At 35.4% G+C, this 22,352-nt stretch overlaps 1 protein-coding gene and 1 pseudogene across 3 annotated transcripts in view; one reads left to right on the top strand and one right to left on the bottom strand.

The window, feature by feature from the left end:
- LOC136039305 (bridge-like lipid transfer protein family member 1) overlaps positions 1 to 21,593 on the top strand; it is a 279,590-nt gene extending 257,997 nt beyond the window's left edge. For 2 of the 3 annotated variants that reach the window (XM_065722912.1, XM_065722911.1), the window contains exons 56-60: positions 1,429 to 1,556; positions 5,428 to 5,533; positions 12,375 to 12,483; positions 16,867 to 17,098; positions 21,266 to 21,593. In XM_065722912.1, the coding sequence (XP_065578984.1) occupies positions 1,429 to 1,556; positions 5,428 to 5,533; positions 12,375 to 12,483; positions 16,867 to 17,092 (569 nt within the window). In that variant the 3' untranslated portion in view covers positions 17,093 to 17,098; positions 21,266 to 21,593. The remainder of the gene's footprint in view (positions 1 to 1,428; positions 1,557 to 5,427; positions 5,534 to 12,374; positions 12,484 to 16,866; positions 17,099 to 21,265) is intronic. The other variant, XM_065722913.1, reaches the window with a different exon arrangement.
- On the bottom strand, positions 11,195 to 12,320 carry LOC136039278 (coatomer subunit zeta-1-like; annotated as a pseudogene).
- Positions 21,594 to 22,352: the final 759 nt, after the last annotated feature.

Below are 22,352 nucleotides of genomic sequence, written 5' to 3'. Positions count from 1 at the left end.
GAACTGAGACAAAACTTACGATTTAGTGTAAAGAGCGAGGCATTAACGAGGGTACAGACCCCCTTATATACGTAATAAAAATATAAGAATATAAAAGTTTGTTACGTAAGTTAATTCTTAAGTTACGTATATTTTCTACTAATAGAAACGTTCGTTAAAAATTAAAAGTTATAGTTGCCTTTTTATTTAACCGAAAAATTGGAGGGCAACTAGGCCTACTTCCCCACCCCTTATTTATCAAAATCGTCTGATCAAAACTAAGAGAAAGCCATTTAGCCAAAAAAGGAATTAATATGCAAATTTCATTTTAATAATTTATGTGTGGAGAGCCAAAATAAAACATGCATTAATTCAAAAACGCTCAGAAATTAAATAAAAAAAAACTAGTTTTTTTTAACTGTAAGTAAGGAGCGACATTAAATATTATACGGAGTATCATAAAAATTACGGAGTAATTTTTCTGTTCGTTTTAAGTTTTAATGTCGCTCCCTACTTACAGTTAAAAAAAACTATTTTTTTTTATTTAATTACCATTAGAAGTAGTAGTTCCTTACAGTTCGTAAAAATTCGATATATTAAGTAGCTTCATCATTCATCCTTAATCACCTAAACGATCATCCTCGTTTTTGACTTTATATTTGTAAAATTTTAAAAGTTTTATAGTTGCAAATTTAGCTTTAGGCATGTAGTTTCAAATAATTAATTAGAAACATAATTTAAGTATTGTTTAACGTCAATAGAAAATTTGACCCTGCTACTTTTTCTGGTATATTAAAGAATTTAGCAATAGATTTGTTGTTTGAACAAACTATACCGCCGTTGGCAATGCTATTCCGCATTGAACAAAACTATACCGCCTTTTATCATCAGAGATACATCAAATAATCAACCTTTTAAAAGATTCCTTATCTAACAAAAGCAGATAATTACCTCTGTGTAAAAAGTTGAAAGTTACATTATAAGGAAAAGAAAAAATTAAAGGAGTGCTTAAACGGAAATTTTTATTATCTTAAAAGTGGTTTTACTCAGGTCGATAAAGTTAAATGTTTCTAATAGTTATTCTTATTAGATGCTTAACTTTCCTTCACTTCATTTGGTGCAGTTACGGTCAATATTATTTACCATGTTTATAATTTTGTGCTTGATTCCTTTGACCTAGTTTACTGTCGTATCTATAGAAAGACTTAGCAGTAAGTTAAGTTAATCCTGTTTCATTGATGAAATGAAAAAACAGGGTTTCTAAATATATTTAGTTTCTTTTTGTATAGTTTCTTTTTGTAATACGTTTTAAGGTAAAACATATTTTGTGAAGTAAAAACCGTGAAATTGACCTGTTAAAAAGCGCTACATATGTGGCTGCTTATGTTTGTGTCATGATCATAAAAAATTAAAAAAAAATTATTTCTCTTATTTAATTGTCTTTTTTAGAACCGCGTCCAATTATTGAATGCAGTTTCATAACTGACTTTGAAGATCATATATTAATCTCATTTGATGGCGAAATGATACTATTCCTTCACGACCTTATTACCTCGTATCTGAAAGAGAAAGAAAAGGTAATTAAAATAGACAAATATTCTTTCCTTATTCAATATTTACCTGGTCCTTGATGAGTTATAAGATAAGTTAATATTATCATCAGTTTATGAACAACAGATGTGGCAGTTCTCATCTTTTTCGTTCAAATTATTTTACGGAGTATTTCTGCACCCCATGTTGGAACTGCCTCTATAGCTTATGCGTCTTTCCCGAACATTTCTCCTAAATGAACGAATAAGCAAACTTGATTATGTTCGACTTACTTTTGAAGGAATGAGAGAATAAGAAAAACCAATAAGAACGAAGAATAATAAAGAACGAATAAGTAAGTTTGACTATGTTCGACTTAGTTTTGAACGAATAAGTAAGAACGAATAAGAAAATAAGAAAAACAAATAAGAACCAAGAATAATAATGAACGAATCAAGAATAATAAAGACAGATGTGGCAGTTCTCATCTTTTTCGTTCAAATTATTTTACAGAGTATTTCTGCACCCCATGTTCGAACTGCCTCTATAGCTTATGCGTCTTTCCCTAACATTTCTCCTAAATGAACGAATAAGCAAACTTGATTATGTTCGACTTACTTTTGAAGGAATGAGAAAATAAGAAAAACCAATAAGAACGAAGAATAATAAAGAACGAATAAGTAAGTTTGACTATGTTCGACTTAGTTTTGAACGAGTAAGTAACGAATAAGTAAGAACGAATAAGAAAATAAGAACCAAGAATAATAAAGAACGAATAAAGAATAATGAACGAATAAAGAATAATAAAGACAGATGTGGCAGTTCTCATCTTTTTCGTTCAAATTATTTTACGGAGTATTTCTGCACCCCATGTTCGAACTGCCTCTATAGCTTATGCGTCTTTCCCTAACATTTCTCCTAAATGAACGAATAAGCAAACTTGATTATGTTCGACTTACTTTTGAAGGAATGAGAAAATAAGAAAAACCAATAAGAACGAAGAATAATAAAGAACGAATAAGTAAGTTTGACTATGTTCGACTTAGTTTTGAACGAGTAAGTAACGAATAAGTAAGAACGAATAAGAAAATAAGAAAAACAAATAAGAACCAAGAATAATAAAGAACGAATAAAGAATAATAAATAATAAAGAATAATAAAGACAGATGTGGCAGTTCTCATCTTTTTCGTTCAAATTATTTTACGGAGTATTTCTGCACCCCATGTTGGAACTGCCTCTATAGCTTATGCGTCTATCCCTAACATTTCTCCTAAATGAACGAATAAGAAAAACCAATAAGAACGAATAAGTAAGTTTGACTATGTTCGACCTAGTTTTGAATGAATAAGTAAGAACGAATAAGAAAATAAGAAAAACAAATAAAAACGAAGAATAATAAACAACGAATAGTAAGTTTGATTATGTTCGACTCAGTTTTGCTTGGCCAAAGCAACTGGGATAATGACTAATCAAAACGCTTAAGTATTAACCTGTCGAATCTGTATTTGTTTATCAATTATAGTACTTGGAAAAAGTGGTATGTGGGAAAGACTTGTAGGACTATATATTTTATTTAAGGTCGGGAAACGAGATATTTAAACCTGTATTTGTGACAATTTATCTATTTTTAATTCCAGGATGTAGGACAATATGGAAACGTTAGAAACGTAAGATATAAATAACGACGAAGACCACAACGCCTTTCCATCACAAACATCAAAAATAAGGAGAACAATAAGGAATTCTTTTCGTAAGACAGTGGAAATTTAATTTGAATGAATATTTCGGCCCTATGCTCAAGGGTTGTCCTCACCTGAACGTAAGGATGCTGGCACTGTTTAAAAAAAATTCATTTTAGTTTTATTGGTTGTGTGTTGTTGTAAGTTTTTCTTCTGTTATATATTTACGTTATGCTGAGAACGGCCCTTGGACATATGGCCGAAATATTCATTCAAATTCGACTTCCACTGTCTTACGAAAATGATTTCCTATTGTTCTTCTAGTTTTTGATGTTCTTAAAATGTAGTTTTGGAAAACTCTGGGTTTCATGCACCTGAGTTTTTCTTTTCTTTTTTTTTATCTGGCGGAAAACAGACCTGTTCGAATCAAATTTGCCCGATCAAATGAAAAAACGACTAACAAAAGCAAAAAATGGCATTGAGTAAAAAAAAACAAAAAAAAAACAAGAATATCAGAAAGTTTTTATCTACTATTCATGGTGTTTTTATCTACTGTTTTGGAAGAAACAGCGAAAACAGGTAAAATATTTTGTGCAATACAGACGGAGATATAGAGATGGGGGGGGAGGAAGATTGAAGCTGAAGCCATCTTCTGGTATCGATGGGATTAGTCATATCGATCATGGAGGCCCTTTCTTCGTTCTGTATTTAACATTGCTGTTGTAGATGATCCCATTCTTGGATATTGTACCTCTGTTATTCTGTACTGAAAATAGGCGCCAATTTCCAACGAGAAAAAACAGCTGTTCAACCTATTATCGTTTTCAACCTCCTTTCAACCTATTATCGGTTAAAGCACTCTCTGCAGGCTGTTTGAACTAGTTGCTATAGAAGAGTTTAAGACTAAACCTTATGTTCTACTTCATTAATTTAGTTCCCGGTTCAGATTGGGATGTCTTGAGGCACAGTTTACCGACGCAAATTTTCTTATCAAAGCTAATGTTGGCCAGGCCTTCGATCACCTTTATCATGTGGCAATGTGGCTTCTTGCTGCTAAAGAGGGTTGAAACTGCTGTCTCATTTGCCCCCCCCCCCCCGGGACATGTATTCTTGCCTTCAAATTTGTCTGAAGATCCGTCTTCCAATTTATAAATCCTCATTAGGGAGGACTCGGCTCCTATCCCCTTAATAGGTGGGACCTAATTGCGTAACCATCCCTCTAATGCTCTTTTTCCCCCAGGTACTTACTTGTTATTGGATCTGAATTTTTGGATAGTAGTTTTACTAATTATGAGGAAAAGGTTCAAAATTTTGCATCCAGGGGGGGGGGGTACCCACGCAGACCCAATGGCAAGGGTTTCAAATTACGAAATAGGCCTAATGTTAACAGAAGTATACTAGCAAAAATATGTGTCCTACCTTGTGAAACCATATTAGACTCTAAATTCTTAAATAGAAGCTTTTCAGACTTTCGTAGACATTTTCAGCAAAGTATGGAGGGTTTATTTTTCAACTAGACAGAAGAGCTCTTTGTCTCGCATAAACAGGCTTTGCGGGTTTTTTTTATGGCGCTCCTATCGCCCAGGCGAGAGCTCGGGGCTTTATAAAATTATGTGTGATGATGTATAATTATGCATCAGCTGTTATGGAAGAACGCCAATGAATCTATGTAAAGATAGGGGGAGTGCGTCTAAAGCATCGGAAAGTATATTTTTACGACCAATTTTTTTTACTCTTCATGAACCTTATGTTGAACATGAAACGATTTTTTTTTTGTTTTTGTTGGGGTAGATATTAATCCCTAATCTCCCTTTATTCTCAGAAAGGCTGTCCATCCCCTGATACGCGATGATTGAATCTTTTGTATTACACGATCCGTAGGATTACGTCATAGAACCTCACTTCATGTTGTCTATTAATTAAAGAAGATAGGTCCTAGGATTGCATAATAATTGTTGTATATCCTTCTTATACAACTATCTCGTATGAATTAGAAACTATAGGCATAAAATTCTATTTGGTTAGTTAAATCATTACTGCCTATTACTTAGTTGTACCTAGACTGTTGACCAAAACTCTTCTTTTATGGATCTGTCTGGTTCACATCCAGTGGATAAAAACCAACTGTATAAATATTTCTGGCTTTCTTATTCGTTTTTGATAAGTGCCTTAGATTTACCCTTTCGTTTTTGGGAACAGTAATACATTTTGTTTTACTTAACCACTTGTTTGTTTAAGCTGACTACATCTACTTCTACTGGAAGACCACAGGGTCCTGCTTCGTCATCTACGTCTGAAGAGCCTCCCCAATCAGCAACAGGATTAGACAAGGAAAATGATTCTGGTATTTATTCTACTATTGTTTCTTTTTCTAATCTGGAAATAACTGGAAACTGCTTTCGATTTCTTTTTCTTTCTTTTTATGTGTCTCCGTTTATGACATGGTACTTGAAAAGTGTAGATGACTTCTACTTTGATTGAACTTTGTGGAAACCAGTGTGACAAGGCTGTCACCCTAATATGGCGTTAGTTCTTTAATTTGTTCGCCTTCTGATTTTGTGTTTATTTAACCATAGCTCATTAAGCTTAGGTAATTTTTATTGCAAACAATGCATTGATCTTGTATATGCGTAGAAGTTTATTTTAGGGTGTGTGTGAGTTTGTAAAAGCCCTAATGACCTGATAAATTGTAAAACTGAGGGTGTTTTATATTTTCAAAAAATATTGCGGTGAAACGACCCCAAATTGTGCAAAGGGAGGGAGAAATTTATCCAAACAACAAAGCACAAAATAGGAGTAGCATCAAGAAAAAAATTTCTAACAAATTATTACAGATTTCAATTAACAATTTTGTCCTTAGACACCTCGATGAGGTCTGTTTTAGGGTTAATTCTCACTATCGTCTATTTTTAAATTTTAAATATGCATAACTTTACTAACCTCAATTAGTAATAATTAACTACTTAATTAAACACACAAAAATACTGCTTCGCACTTTGGCCATCTACAGAACGTAACAAATGACTTACTTCAAATGAAAATGCTTAGCAGGAAATGTGTGGGTGTTATCAGCTTCCTTTTTGGAATTGGATCGCATAGGCATTTTGTCAGAAAAAATTGATTCTTGACTCCTTCCCTATTTCAAAAAGAACCAATCGTCAAACTGCCATATTCTAAGCCCAAAAGATTATTGATAAAATCAAGGTGAAAGATCGGCATAATCAAACATTTTGATTAAAAACCGAGGGCCAATTCGGTTCTGAATGCTTGACCGACTTTATGCCGAGTAACCCCAAAGGCGCCTAAATGGTGTGAATATTCCCCATCTGGCAACACTCATTCACCGTATTAAAGTTTTAAAGGAATAGCTCGTGACAAAATAGAACAGTTTCCAATTATTTTCAAAAGGAAATGATATGACAGAAAACCAAGAGTCAGAAGCTTCCGACATGCAGAAGTGAGGGTCTTTGAGACCCTCACTTAGAGGGATATTGGGGTTCCCAATATCCCTCTAAGCTGTAACCAGGATGGTCCTTCTTGTAAATTGGAAGAGATTAGAGGGTAAAAAAGCTTTCTCTTTGTTTTTTTTTGGCATGAGGTCTTACGGTGGTAAAACATGGATTGCTATAGTAAGACAGATTGAAATAAACCGAAAGCATTGTTTCTGGAGACAGATTCTCTGATTTTCGAATCAAACTGTTCTTGGTAACAAACTGTAAGGAATTACATGCTAATAGTAACAAAAGCTCTAAAATTAAGGTTTTGATAACAATATATGCATAAAAAACTTGCTTTGTATTGCAATTTTAAATATAGGAAATTCATTGAGTTTGATGTTATCCACCAAGATTTATGGGTCAGAAAAAAATTTGTCCGGCTTATGAAAATGGGCGAAACCCTCCCAAAAGGTGAGTGAAAAAGTGGTGTTCTCTGGCATTTAGAGGGTGCAAATAGGCCAAAAAGCTGTCGATCGAAAATACAGATATAGTCCATTGGATCAAAACTATCCAAAAACAATATACTAATCTTTCAGGTTTCAGAGGCAGTAATGATGCGTGGTAAACATGCATGTATATAAACATGCATATATATAAATATATGTATATGTATATATATATGTATATGTATATGCATATGTATATAAACATGCATGCATCCCCTAAACATGCATGTAGTCTACACAAAATAAACCGTTCATATAGACTTTAATGCAAAGGGCTATGTAACTAATTTGATTCATTCGAGGCTGAATAAAATTACCTACAGCGGTTCATAATTCTGCATCAGCTGTTATGAAGGCGAATCGGTGGATATTTGTGTAGGTGGGGAGGAGTGTGCCAGAAGCCTCAGAAAGTGCATTTTTACGCCTACATTTTTAACTCATCATGACCCTTATGGTAAATATAGAAAGATATTTTTTGGGGGGGGGGGTGAAGGAGGGTAGATATTAGTCTGTAAACTCTCCTCATTTTCAAATATATTTTTGGATTAAACCAGTAGCATGGGGGCTGCAGGGTGATAGCTCCCTGCTTATTGACAACAACAAAAATCTGCGTAACTTAAAAGATTACATTCATGCGCTAACTGGCACGAAAGGTGGAAAGGTGAGGTGAGATATCATGATTGCCGCCAAAAATTTCCCATGAAAGGAGGAGGGGGCAAGAGCTACCAGAAGCTTTGCTTTTACCGGACTTTGAATGGGAATATAATTCTCATTTTCTCATTTACATATATCTTTTAAGGTCGTCTTGTCTCTTGGGGGCATGGCACAGTAAATATTGCTATGGTGCAGAGGGGTATGGTTTTGGTGAAAAAATTGCAAATATACGAGAACTCTAAAGCTATTTTTGAAAAAATATGAAATATGTCACTTTTCCAGAGAAGGATGGTCACGCATATGACCATCCTTTGCCCCTAGTCTAAGACTACTAGAAGAGGATTCATTCGAATGTATATTGAAAATGTATTTCTCTTTTTAAGGAGTAAAAAAAAACTCCACTAGTGAAAAGTGCCACACTCTAGCATTTTGACCCGAAGAGGGCTAAAATATTATTGGGAAAAAATAAGAACTACTGAAAGGGTATTTATACAGTGTCCCAGTCTTAAGAGGCCGTTATTGGTAACGTTATGGGGTCAGTTGATTCGTTTATGGAGAAGGGGTGATACCTAGCCTCGACAAAGTGGTTTAGGTCCATGTTTTCAAAACCTTCTATGAGAGATACCTCAGATAAATTGTATGCATGAAAGTATTTAAGCGTCTAAAACAAACGAAAATACTCTGCATACGAGGGACGCTGCCCCTTCCTTACCCCCCCCCCCTATCTTCTCTAAAGTTCTATAGTACTTAAAGCATTTATGTTTCTACAAATGCACTTAATATGCGATCGCAAGTGTTGTAGTATTTTCCATTCGTAAGATACTGTTAAAAATCTTTTTTGTCGAATTCCAATTACCCCTGTGCTTGAATAATCGTTCTTATGATATTGGGGACACAAAGTCTAACTCAAGCGTAAAAGATTGAGGTTCAAGGGTTGTTTGCTCTTTATTTTCATTTGAAAAAATTATAAACATAAAAATAAATGTAAACTATATTAAGAGTAAAACCTTTTTTCAAGCGAAAGTAATGAGTTACATTATAACTATAAGAAAAACAGCTATGACTTTATATCTGAGGGAGTATAAGAGATTGAAAGTAGTACATGAGATGGTAATGGGGCGATAAGAACTGCACAGAGAAGCAGGTACATACTAGTACATACCCATGCAAAAATGTGATTTTCCTTGTTCTTCAAATGAGCCATTTAACACTCTGGCTTTCTGCCCTTTTTAAGTATAGGAGTTATTTGTACGATACAAAATTGCAAAGGGACTACACCACAAACGATGATCATCTGAATCAATACTGCTAAATGTTGCTCAATTAAAGAACCTGCAAGTTGCAGGTGTCTTGCTGAAATAGAATCAACACCAAAGGAAGATTTTTCTTTAATTTCGGAATCAAAGAGTGAAAAGCACTTGGCAACACAACCAGGAGAGATTTGATCTTATTAGAAAAAGAACTCCTCTATGTTTTTGTTGGGAGCACCGAACTCCCTTGCGAAATGTTCAACCCATTTTTCTCAGGCACACTAGCACTCTGGGCTTTGGTAGCCTTGCTGTACTTCCAGAGTTTGGAGGGGTCTTCAACAATACGGATTACATTTTTCTGGATCAGCATTAACTTATGATTTTCTGTTCCTTGTTAAATTTCCATTTCGTACGAAGCCTCAAGTCATTTACCAAGCCATCTCTCGGGCGACCACATTTGTTCCAAATAGAAAGCCATTGCTTGGCTGAATTATACGCATTCGCTAGATCTCTATTCTTTTTTTTTTACCAATCTTCCAGCAGAGACTTTTTACAAACACGTCGAAGAGGAACGATGCTTCATTCAACACATGATTTATTTGTGTCAAGTAGGAAGTGAGTTCAACTGAAATGTTCTTTTTATTCAGTGGCAGCACAGCACGATCGCATAAAAAATGGAAAGGCACATTGATTTTGCTCAGCATCTCGTCACAGACTTTACTGAAGGACTCACTTCACACATTTTTCCAATCTCGGTAGGAAAACCAATTTGATTCTGTATTTTGAGCCATAGGTGGGGATGAGTAAAAGCTAGTAGAGATAGGAAGGTGGTTAGAGTAGAATCCTTCTCTTAAAACTTTGACCTCATGACTGCCAAACGAAGCAACAACATGGTCTAAATTAGAGGTTGAGGAAAGCTGCCCAATATATGAAAAGTTGTCATTCTTAGGCCATACACAATAGTCAGGAGGGACACAGCCCCAAAAGATTTGTGATCGGGGAAACATTGTATTTGTTATATCTATAACGCTTAGATATTTTTGTCAAAAATATCAGAAATATTTGACAAAAATATTCTTGTCAAAAAAATTATCTTTGTTATATCCTAAAAGCTTGCAGGCAGACGCAAATCGTGAATCACACTGTTCGTTGTTATAATTTGTAGGCATACAGACGTAATTACTACATGATTTTCAAGCTTAGTGGCAACAAAGTAATCAGTCTCCTATAATACCTTGCAAGGGAATCATGATTGGATAGCAAGACCGCCAGATGGTCTGCCTCGCTGTCTCACAACTGCACTACGAAAGAGGAGTAAAAATTAGAAAACAGGGGTAGCAGGCTTTGGTGGTCTTCCAACAGGAAATGCTCATGAATCAGAAGTAGGTCATGGAACTGCAAGAACTGAGAAAGAATTGGGATTCGATCGGTAACTTTTCCATTAATATTCTACGACAAAATTCGGCATCTGAATCTCATTTTGAACTAGATTTACCTTTCAGCAGAGCCTCTGCAATAGGGCATTCGTAACTGTAACATGGGTGACTGCCTGATTTGCAAAGAGCACATTTTTTCGGTTTCTGGCAGGGGTATGTTTTAGAGCTTCCATGACCTTTTTCTCCACAGACGGAACAACAAATTTCGTTTCATACATGTGCTTGAAATATGTCCGTATGATTGGCATTTACAGCATCAAAGGGGTAAAAACAAAAACTTGAATGGGGAATGGTTCGAAACCGATCACTAATGGGACCATCATTGCTCATAGTCCTGTGGTGGCGCAGTGGGTTTGACCTTAGCTTGGTAATACGGGGCCCAGAGATCGAATCATGCTGCAGGAATGCACTGCAGGGCCGACGCAGGGACCTTAGTAGTCAAGAAGCGTCGTTAATCCGGTACAATCATTGCTCATAGTAAATCCTCTTTTGTTTCAAATTTCAGCCTGAAGGATCTTGTAAAGCCACTTTGATTTGCTTCGCTGTAATTTGGCACACGAGACTTAACATCATCAGAAGTCAGATCATTTGGGACATTTGGGACATGTCTAACTATTCCAAAATGAGAAGGACTATTTTTTTTCATGAATTTTATTCATATTCATGCAACAGATGAAAGGAAAAAAGTATTTGAAAATATCAAACTCAAACAAACAATGAAATGTAAATCTTCAAAATCACTTAAGCAGGGACCATTTAAACTGTTCTTTCGCTGTTTGAAGAGCCTGAGATACAGACTGCTCTCCTATTGGGATATCTTAACTCCTTATTGATACCCTCTGAGCAATAGCTTCTGGATCAGCTTCAAGAATTATTCCTTTATCAACAATTTCGGCTATGACTAGCATTATAGCATCAAGGTTGTCTATGAGATTCCTCTTTTCCACATTTTTGCGCAAAATTAGGCAGATGGATTCGTATACACAGTTTAGAACGTTTGACAGAAGCAGCTCATTCTCGTTGACATCGCCTAGTACATAGAAAAACAAATCAATGTTACTCTTGTATAAGCAAGTAAATCCATCAATTATGATAATTTCCGAATTGGCTCTGCTTGTTTTAGAAAATAACCTCTTCTCAATTTTTTTTGTTCTTTAAAAATTGAGAGTCCATCAGCATCATAGTATTTGGTGAATAGTCGGTTGCCATCATTATCAAGAATTGTTATTCATTTGACAGTGTACATTGAGGGCTCCATTGAGATGTGCTATTTTATCAAATTCCTAAAAACCTCGAGTTTGCTATTCGAGCAAATTAAGTCCGAGTTCGAACAAAGATTTCTACCTAATTTCAAACTTTTGGTTTTCTTTTTTAAGGTTTTTGAATTGTTGTAATCCCTTGTCACAATATATATAAATATTTTTGCAATTACAAGTTTTTTAATGTCAAGCTGTTTAAGTTTCAGGTCAATTTTATCGCACGAAACCAATTTGTAATTTGGCTCATTGCCAGTGGTGTCACTTGCTCTTGATTGATGAGGTTTATCGTTATCTGTTGGACATTGTCAAAAACTGTATTTTATTGTTAACATTATGTTATGGCACTTACAAAAACAATGTTTTTCCTTCTTGTTCAAGCCAGGGGGCTGTGAGTTTCCTCTGTGGGCTTCTCGACAATGGAAATTCCAATGATGTTTGATTTGTGTCGATTGGAGGATATTTTTGAGGGGTATCAAGTTTTTCTTTCAAAATTCATGTAAACTTGCTTAATAAAATATTAATAAGACTAATCGAAATGAGTTACCGTTCCTGAATCAGGTACAAAGGACAATTTTTTCTCACTAGACATGTGTTCATAATGTTGTGTTATTTGAGTTTTTATGGTTATTGGCTTATTTTGTAGTTGAGCCTGTTGCAAGTCATGAAGATTCTAAAAAGCGAGTTGTGATTATTACCGAGGAGGACTGGAGAACATTCGAATGTAAGACATGGCATTTGGAGCCTGCATTCCGGTGAGTTTATTTGTAGGAATTATTTTTTAGATTTACACTTTCTAACGTTATAAAATATCCCATTCACAGCTAAAAGTCGATAAAATAGTAGAGAATTTGAAGCCTCGGACTGTAATGAAAGGTCTACAAGGTACCCACTGTATAAAATCGAACTCTTCAGTTTTTTTGTTTTATTATTTTAATGAGATAGATGTTACTAGAAGCACCACTTTTCAAACTTTGGGGATAAACTTTGGGGATTTTTGTGTTTTTTGTTTTTTTTTCAAAGTGCAGGTTTGCTCATCAGTGACGTTTGACCAACTTTTTACTTTTTAGAAATTCCATCATTTGTAAATTCAATCTTCATCCAAAGAACAGTTACGAGAAATGGTTTTCAACCCGAAAAAAAAGAATATGTAATAGCAATTTTTTTTCAATTAATTTTCCTGGAATCATCAATGATAATAGCGAAAAATTTGCTAGGTAAGAGAAGATTTATTGCTTAAGAACGGTTATCACAAGCCCAAATGGGCCGAATTTCGACTTCAGCGTCAATAAACAAAAAAGAACCAAGAACAAACAACAACAACAAAAATTATAAAAGGGCTAATGTCAAATACGTAAAAATATCAAAAACAATTAAAACTCATAAAACTAAAAGGTCAATGCCGAATCAGCAAAATCTCAAAAAGAAGAAAACTCGCAAAATTAAAAAGGCAATACAAAAATTAAAAAGAAAAACAATTTAGTTATGCGACAAAAAATAGAAAGCTAGAAAGTTGTAAAATGAATATTAAAACTATAAGGTAAAAAGGGAGTAAGGGGGAGGAGGAGTAAGGAGATTCACTGATTGAATATGTCAACTATGTAAGGGATGAAAGTTTTTCTATACCTTTCAGTGAAAACTTATTGGGACAAGAAAGGGGATTTTTTTCAAGCAGAACGCAAGAAGCGGGGTCGAAGGGGTGAATATTGACTATGGAAAATAGAAGTTGTCCGAGGGTTATGAAGGGTATTGTTAGCGAAACGCAACGAAATTTTTGCTCTCCTTTCCTTAAGGGTGACAAGATTGGCTCTCCAAAAAAGGGAAATATAAGGCACTTTACCTTCATCGAAGATAATTCTTACTCACCTTTTTTTGGACTGCCTCTATTCTGTCCGACAATTCAATAGAAATGCCAGGATGCCAAACAGGACAGGCCTACTCTATGGGTGGGCGTAAAAATGAGAGGAAAATCCATGAACGTTTTTAATATCATTAATATTGCGATCCTATTTTAAGTCGCTTGAGATTGTAAGACCCAGTAATTTCATAGTGGTGACAGGCATTTCAGGGGGAATAAGGCAGGAGAAAGGAGGGATAATTTTAAGGAAATAAGTAGTTAAAACTGTTGACACTAAGGGGTTGACTCACATTCCGTTAGTGATAGCTTCGTCTGACGTCAATTCCAAAGATGTCTATTGGGCTACTTTTTAAATTTTTGAAACATGTCTTTAAGAAAGTTAGGTCATCAACAAATTTCCATCTATCCGGGACATTGACACCAGGGCTGTTTATCATTGCAATTGGGCCTTAGAGGGTTCTCTGGGGCACGCCATTATAGATTGGGAGGGGATCAGAATATACGTTCAGATATTTGACTACCTGCGTTTTATTAGAAAGGAAAGACGCTATATTCTAATTAAATAGGGGTCAACTTGAAAGTCATTGGATAGTTTTTCTACCAATGTATTGTGGTTAATTAAATCAAAAGCTTTTTGCAAGTCCACTGCAATAAAATTGAGCCAGGCACTCGGTTTTTCAAGTGTGTTACATATTGTACATTTTGTGTCCATAGGGTGAACAAGATAGTGGGTGATAGATGTAGAGCGTAAGTTTCCAAATTGTCTTTGGTCAACATTTTGGATTATCTGTACTTTCAACCACTCAGCTTAAAAGGTTTCATGTAACTTGGAAAAAACGGGAGTAAGGGTAATGGGCCGGACACCATCAAAATCCTGCTTGTTACCTTTCTTTTTTACGGGGGTAATAAAGCTTAGTTTCCAACAATTTGGGAACTTACCAGTAGGGGTGGTTTCATAAAAAAGTAAGGACAAAGGTTCTGAAAGATTGTCAGGAAAGGCTTGAATCATTACTAATTAACTCCACAAAAAGTAACTCCCCAAAAATAACATGAGGGCGAAATAGCCGGGAAATTGAAAAAGCCCATATCGTAAGGAGTATCAAAAGAGAGGGAAGGGAGGCTCTAAACTATGGAGGAAAGAAGTTTATTCGGATCATTGGCTGTAACTGAGGGTTCTTCCTGGAAATGAAAATCTATATTATTATGTGTTTTCCCGCAAATTTTTGTTTTTCTATTATTCCATTGTTTTAGCTTAGCAGGCAACAAATCTTTGACTTTACATTTGTAATACGAAGAAGCAAATTTACGAATTTCTTTTTTTATGTGTTTACGCAGTGAGTTAGCATCGAATGTTTTACCATTCTTTAGTAGATCTATTTTCATTTTAATTGGCTTTTTCAATTGGCTTGTAATGTACGGTTTGTCATTAGAACATGTTTTTACTTTTTTCTTAGGGAAGGAATCTATATATTTTGTTTTGATTAGATTTTGGAAGTTAGAGACCTTAACATTAGTTTCATTGTTCCCCTTGAGATCCAGTCAGTCTTCATTAGTAGGCCAAGATCCAAATTCAAAGAGGCCATCATTGGAAATTTGGAGATAAGAAAACTGAGTAACAGAAAAAGTATGATTAAAGTTGGAGAGAGGCTTCATTAATAAACAAAAATGGTATCTTCTAAAAGGGACATGTGGGCTGTAAAAAGTGTGAATGTTCCCGCAAATTAAATCAAGGGTAGAATTTCCTTGGGTTGTTGGTATTTTTACTATTTGTTTTAAATTGAGGGAAATACAAAATACTTTAGAACATTAGTGTCACTACTGTGCAGTTGCTGGTCTTTTGGCAGCATTTTGATTTAGAGAATAATAAAAGTAGCAAAATACAATCAAATTAAAAGGGTGTGGTAAAAAAAAAATTTGTCTGACAGATACCCAAATGATTTCATCATAATCTGAAAGCTTGGGAGTATGAATTAATTTAGGGAATAAGATAATTACCTACAAATGATAACATTCCACCTTCCTTTTACCTAGGGGGTGGTCAGGAGGACAAAGTTTTATGAATTGGGAGTGGTTATTAATTTTCAATAAATCAGGGTTCTGTGCTTGGACCTCTGTTGCAGCAATTACATCAATTTCGTGTACTTGAGAGACGGTCAATAGTTCGATCAATTTGTTAAAATTCAGGCTTTCGATGTTCGTAACGAGGAACTTTGGGAAAGTAAAACGGTTACTAAAGCAAACAGTTTTTTGTGTGTTAATTGTGGGACCCGGAAGGGAGTGGGAGGAACGTGGATCTGAGAGAGAGCCATTTTTTCGGGATGAAGACTGGGATTTGTTTAGGAAGCGAGATTAAAAAGAGGGACCGTACCAGGCCTAGAGAAAAGGAGGACAGCGGATAATCTAAGGGGATATTATTAACTTTGCAGGGAAACTACAGTGGAATGGAGATGACCTGTTAAAGGGCTGTTACCTGGTGATTGCCGTGGTGAGAATGGTGATTCACGTCCGTCGAGGATTTTGTATGTGGGGAGGGAATACGGCTTCTGTATGAGGGGGGAGGTAGCAAAGAAATGTTGTTGGGCAAAGTGGGAGAAGCAGGGATGGGTACCGGTGTTTCTAAGAGTTTGGGTGTAATATCAGAACGAGGAGGATATTATTTGTTCAGGGCTTCGGGACGGGAGTTGATTAAAAGAGGATGGGGAGTTGGTAATCGGGAAGGGTTTTTTAATTGTTGAGCCATGTTCAACGAACTTTGATGGGTGATTTCTGCTTGGGTGGGGTGAACTAAAAAGTGGATGGCTTATCAGGAAGGAGTGACTCTTGCAATTTTTATCTCTTACTAATTGGGCAATTTTCTTCCTGGGGAAAGATAAAAAAAGGGGGGAACCTTAACATTAGCTTTAGTGCAACTAAAAAGAACAACCGCTGAAAAAAAGGTACAAATATCCAAATGCTTAAAATTGCACTAAATCATACTATATTTGTCTAATAGGTAGAATTTACATAAATGCAACAAATCGCAACGACTAACTCTACAATTACCACTTAAGAATCGCTTACGAATGTTTGAGGAAATATTACTATGCTTTACCTTAAAGATGCTATGATTTTAAACTAGAGGGATTGCGGTTCAGTGTATAGCAAACGCTGTATGGCTTATATTTTTTTCTTGGGAACTAGCATAAATTTTACTTTTTAGCAATTTCCTATCATTTTAGTCAAAAAATTTTCTCTATATTTGATATTCCGCTATAAATTAGAGATTATGCTCTTTTTTCAGGCTTCTTGCGTTTACTGGCCAAAAAATTCAGCCCATAGGAGTTGATTTCATTCTGAATAAGTTGGGATTTTCGCATGCGCGTACGACAATTCCTAAGTGGCTGCAAAGAGGTGCAATGGATCCATTAGACAAGCTTTTGGCTATTTTAATGGCGAAAGCTTTGACGGTTATTTCTAAAAAAGTGGATACTACTGACACGAAAAAGGATTCTCAGCCTTCTCTATGATTAATGGTTAGTTTATCCTCACTCTAATTTTAGAAATAGTTTCTTACTCTCCAGAAATACAGACATAGGTATATTTTGGAAGTGTTTGGAGAAGTTGAGCAAGTGTCTAAACCGGTGGTCGGCGTTTACCTCCCGGAAAATGCCCCCTCCCCCTATGGAAACATTCCCCGTGGAAAACACTCCCCGAAAAATACCCCTTGGAAAATACTCCTCCCACCCCGACGCTGGTTGGTCTTCAATCACTTTCGACTTATAAAAAAAGACTTGAAGTCTTAATTTCTGATCTAATGAGCATCATCCGAAGCTTCTTTGATGATGGAATGGAGGTATGGATGAGGAAGGGGTAGTCCCCTCCTATACGAAATGAAATCTGCTCATTTTGAGGTTTAGTGTTACTGTACTTTCAAAATAACTGCGTAAACCACAAATATTCCCAGAAATTACAAAGGAGTAGATGTCAGTTTCACGTTTTTGGTGCTTTTTTTAAATTTCCTTTGTAGCAAACCTTCCGGAACCCCCCGCCCCAAACAAAAATCCTGATTATGGCCATGGAGATCATACATCAGTTTCTACCTTCACTACCCCTTCCCCTCATCTCTCCCTTGGAACTAATTCTGTATTTATCTGATGGCTCAGTGATAGGGGTTTTTGGCATTAAAATGCATTCTCTGAGGTATCTCCCTCCCTCTGAAACTACAAAACAATCAGAGAACCCATTAGAAATTCTTAGTGCTTTTTTATGTTCTGTAATTTGTCAGTTGCTTACAGATAGTATTTGTTATTGGGAAATTTATGGACATTTTTTGCGGGAGAGTTTTCTGCATGTGGGGGGATTTTAGTGGGGAGTAAATTTTTGGAATAATTTCCTTTCAGAGGGGTTGAATTTCCAGTTGATATTTTTCGCGAGGGGAGGTCATTTTCCATTGTTTTTTTCGGGGGGGAGGGGTGGTAAACCGTCTAAACCAGTCCTGGTTATCATTATGTGCTAGTTTATCTTTTCTCCAATTTTTTAAAAAAGTTGTCGCTGCTCCTAAAAGTGTGGCCAGAATTCTAAATCTGCAAAGGTTCAAGTCATTTGTCAGGACGACCTTAGCCGAGTGGTTAGCTCCCTACACATGGAAATCCTATGTGCTTCAGGACGGGGGTTCAAGTCCTGGTCTCGTCAATTATTTGGTTGGACAGGAGTCAGTGGCCTAACTCTGTATGCTTAGTCAAAGTCGACCCATCCTCTGGTAATGTTACCAGGAAGGGTGTTTAAAAGCACAGGATAGATGCCCTCCTTCATAACACTTCTTATCTCAAGGGCTAAGAAATGGAGATCAGTACTGCCAGTTTGTACTGTAAAATCTAGTCCTATATCTCTTTTCCCCTGTTTTCAACTCATTTGGTTGTAGAGTACCTCCAAGGTATGGCCTACCTAATATATAGGGCTTTATTTAGCCAACCTATGTTTAAAAAGGATTAGTATCATTTAAATAAATTTTTCAGGGGCAGAATCCCTATATTACACCTAGCAGGACGTACAAAATCTAGCCCAAAAACTAATGTCATTTAACTTTTTAAAAAAACTGAAATTTCTTTCATATTAAAGGTGACACCTAATTTACTTTTTTATATTTTGATATTCGTAAACAATTTGTAATGCAAAAGCGGTCGCTCTTAACCATCAAGGATTAGCATGACTCGTGACGATGGCTAGTAAAAGCACAATAAAACAAACAAAATATAAGGAACGCTTAGCCTCTCTCCTAAGATAGGATTTTTTTTTATCCTTTCGAAAACTTAAAGGAAAGGCAGCAGTGTCATAATTTTGCAAAATACCTCATTCATGGACATAATACCGTTGAAAAGAACTTTCTAAACAATTTTTTAAGTACTTTAAGTGACGATGCAGAAAATAAAAGTTCTGACAATCATTATTTTTTATTGTCTACATCATTGCGAGCCATTGAGGAAAAGTGAGCCCCCCTTCCAGTGAGAACTGAGAGGATTGTAATTGTACAAAAATACGCGCAAAAAAATGTCAAAATATTTATCTAAGGTTTTTATCTTTGATCTTAAAAGTAACAAAGTATGTCCTCAAAATATTCTTTTATCCTGATAAAAAAAAAATAAAGGAAGTACTTCATTGATACACCTTGATAATATACCATTTTGATAATATATCTTGATGATGATAATATATATCAGCGTACTAGACTATTCAAAGAAGTTTTGAAACTATTCTGGTAATTTCGCAAGTAGCTGAACCAATTAGATGAGTATAGCTCCCCTCCATTAGAGAAGAAATCAACAAAACATCCCACTAGTTTCTCTATTTTACTTGTACAAGTGTTGCCTATGCTTTGTATAGATTTGTTTATTTTGTTTTTTTTTATGTTTTTAATGTCCCTTTTAAATTTGTTATATTTACATTTTTTCGTTTTTAATTGTTTTTTTTTATTTCTTTCATCTTTAACATGTTATGACCAATATTTTCATTTTTTTATGGATTCGAAGGAATTTCAGTTGAAATAGAGATTATTGACTGGATTTTCATTCGTGATTGTTTTACATTCTTTGGCCAGTTTTTAAGTTTATCTTTGTTTTTTAAGTTTTTTTGTTTATCATGTTTCTGTTTATCGACCTGTAATTCAATTTGGCTCTCCTGGACTTGTGATGGTAATTTTTTGAAATGAATATATTTTCTAATATCAAAGAGTTCATGGTAAAGGACTGCAAGTAAGGAGCGATGTGTCTCGATAGTAACCAAAACTCTAAATTACCGATTTTTGATAACAGTAGATACATAAAAGGATATAATTTTGATGCTTATCGAAAATAGGGTATATAAAATTCATCAAATTTAATGTTACCCTTCAAAAGTTGCGAGCCTGAGAAAATTTGCTCAATTTTTGAAAAAGGAAGAAACACCCCCAAAACATCAAGGAATTTTAATGAAAATCACACCATCAGATTCATCATATAAGAGAACCCTACTGTAGAGGTTTCAAGCTCCTGTGTACAAAAATGTGGAATTTCGCTTTTTTTTTTTTTTTGGCCAGAAGAAAGATCACGGATGCGTGTTTATGTATTTGTTTTTTTCTGGCAGGTGTGATCGAACAAACCAGTGATCCAAGAAAATTGGGAGAGGGTTCTTTTTATAGGAAATCAAAAGTTAAAGTGCCCTTTTTAAGTGACCAAACTTATATTGGAGCGCAGCTAACCCCCTTCCCACACCCCTTTTTCGCCAAAGTCGTTCGATCAAAATTTTGATATAGCCATTTTTTAGTCAAAAGATTTAACAACCATGTCTTTATGGATGATTTAGCCCCCCACAGACCCGGAGGGAAGGGCTGCAATCTATGAACTTTGCCCCTTGCTTACATATAGTACTGGTTATTGGGAAGTATACATATATTTTTGGGGGGGCCTTGGTGGGATTTTGTGTGGCAGAAGCGCATTTTCTAAGGGGAAAATTTTATGTTTTGACAGAAGTTTCCGGGGTTGAGCTTTCCAGAGGAAATTTTACACGGTACGAAATTCTCCATGGGTAATTATCTCCAGGAATAATTGTCCGTGGGGAAAATTTAGGCGGGAAAAGCTTGCCTTTGGATGGGGGGACTTTTCACATAAGGGTGATTTCCGGTGTGAATTGAAAAATATCATACCTACCGATTTGTATACGAGTATCGTGAAGTTGTACGCAGAGATATAGGTCTTCAAGCTAGCTAATATTCTATATATTAAAAAGAAAACTTATTTTCTGTTTCTGAATGTAGTAGAAGCTGTCCTTGGGGTAACAAACCATCTAGTTTTCCTACAGTCTTGTTTTTAAATCTCTACTTGGCTCAAATAAGTCCAAAAGGTCTCTAAATAAACTTTTTGGTCACTTTAACAGTGTGGCACGTACGGCAATGGCTTGGGTGAAACAGGAAAAAAAAGAATAAATTTTCTCTTCGAAAAATAAAATATTGGTCTTGCTCCCTGGCAGTCTTTGCGTATTTTAAGACTGTTCAATGACCACTTTCCAAGCCTTGAACGCTATACGGTTTCATTTTTAGTTTTGCTGAATTTCAATTTTTCCAGGTAGGGGGAACAAAAATTAGTTTTTTTTTTTACTGTTTAATGTATTTGCAGAAAGAAGCTTTTCTAATTTTTAAGTTTTTTTGCTTGAATTTAATATTTTTTCAGGTTGTGAAATTGTCCAAGTCTGAGATGATGCGGGACCGAGCTGTTGTACTACATAGACACTGGCTGTCTAGTCTCGACTCTGATCTCTTTGTTATTATTCATGTTTAGTTCATATTTTGTTCTAGTGTCCCATTGTATCTTCAGTAAGGGGCAGAAAATAAATGGTTAGATGTTGTGCTCATTAGAATAGTCATTTTTGACGTTTTTTTTTTGGGTGAAAAGGCTTAAAAGCTTAAGAATAGTAGGACATTCAACCATGACCTAATCCGTGTTACCGTGAATTTTATTGTATTTTAAAGTTTGAAAATTAAATTTGATTCTAAATGCAGCTATTTTAATTAACTATTGGCAAGACTAGGCATGTAGGGGGGCTTTTTTTACGGAGGGGTGTGGCGTTGAAGCAGATACTGTACCGAAAACGGTTTATAGATTATAAAATCCATAGATGTCCGCGGATTGTTGACCTGTATCCCCCTGGGTATGTTTCCAGTTTTTCTCCTTTTTTCTGTTTTTTTAGAGCATAAATTTTGTTCACATAGCTCTACAATTCTTTTCCAAAAATCTCCAATATTTAATGGTGTAGCCGCAAATTAATTGCAAGGATAGTTCAGTGATCGGCAACTTTTTTAGTTCGAAAAACCAAATAAGCTTTTTACGATTGTAACAAATCCAATGAAAAGCCTCAGTTAGGGAGTGAAATATAGTGGTTGCAGCGGCAGGAAGGCCCTAAAATCGAAAATAAGCAATTATTAAAAATGGTGATTCAATATTTTGACAGTCGACTACATACGCGAAGCTTCAATAATCTTCAAGAAATCCACGAAGCTTCAATCCACGAAGCTTCCGCGAAGAACTTAACATCAGAACTTAAAGGAACTTAAATCCGCACTTAAAGGAACTTAAATCGGAACTTAAAGGAACAAGAAATCCGCGAAGCTTCAATAATCATGTTTTTTTTTAAGAGGCTGCAGTATGAAAAGACACTAAATTGCGTAAATAATTACTAACTGGTAATTATAATAATATACTTGTAAGAGTCCCGCTAAAGAGCAGAACTCAATGAAGTATCTAGGCAAGAGGGCTTGTC

This window comes from Artemia franciscana, chromosome 19 (assembly GCF_032884065.1).
Source record: "Artemia franciscana chromosome 19, ASM3288406v1, whole genome shotgun sequence".
NCBI classification, from domain to species: domain Eukaryota; kingdom Metazoa; phylum Arthropoda; class Branchiopoda; order Anostraca; family Artemiidae; genus Artemia; species Artemia franciscana.
This window is presented reverse-complemented; position numbering and strand designations above follow the sequence as displayed.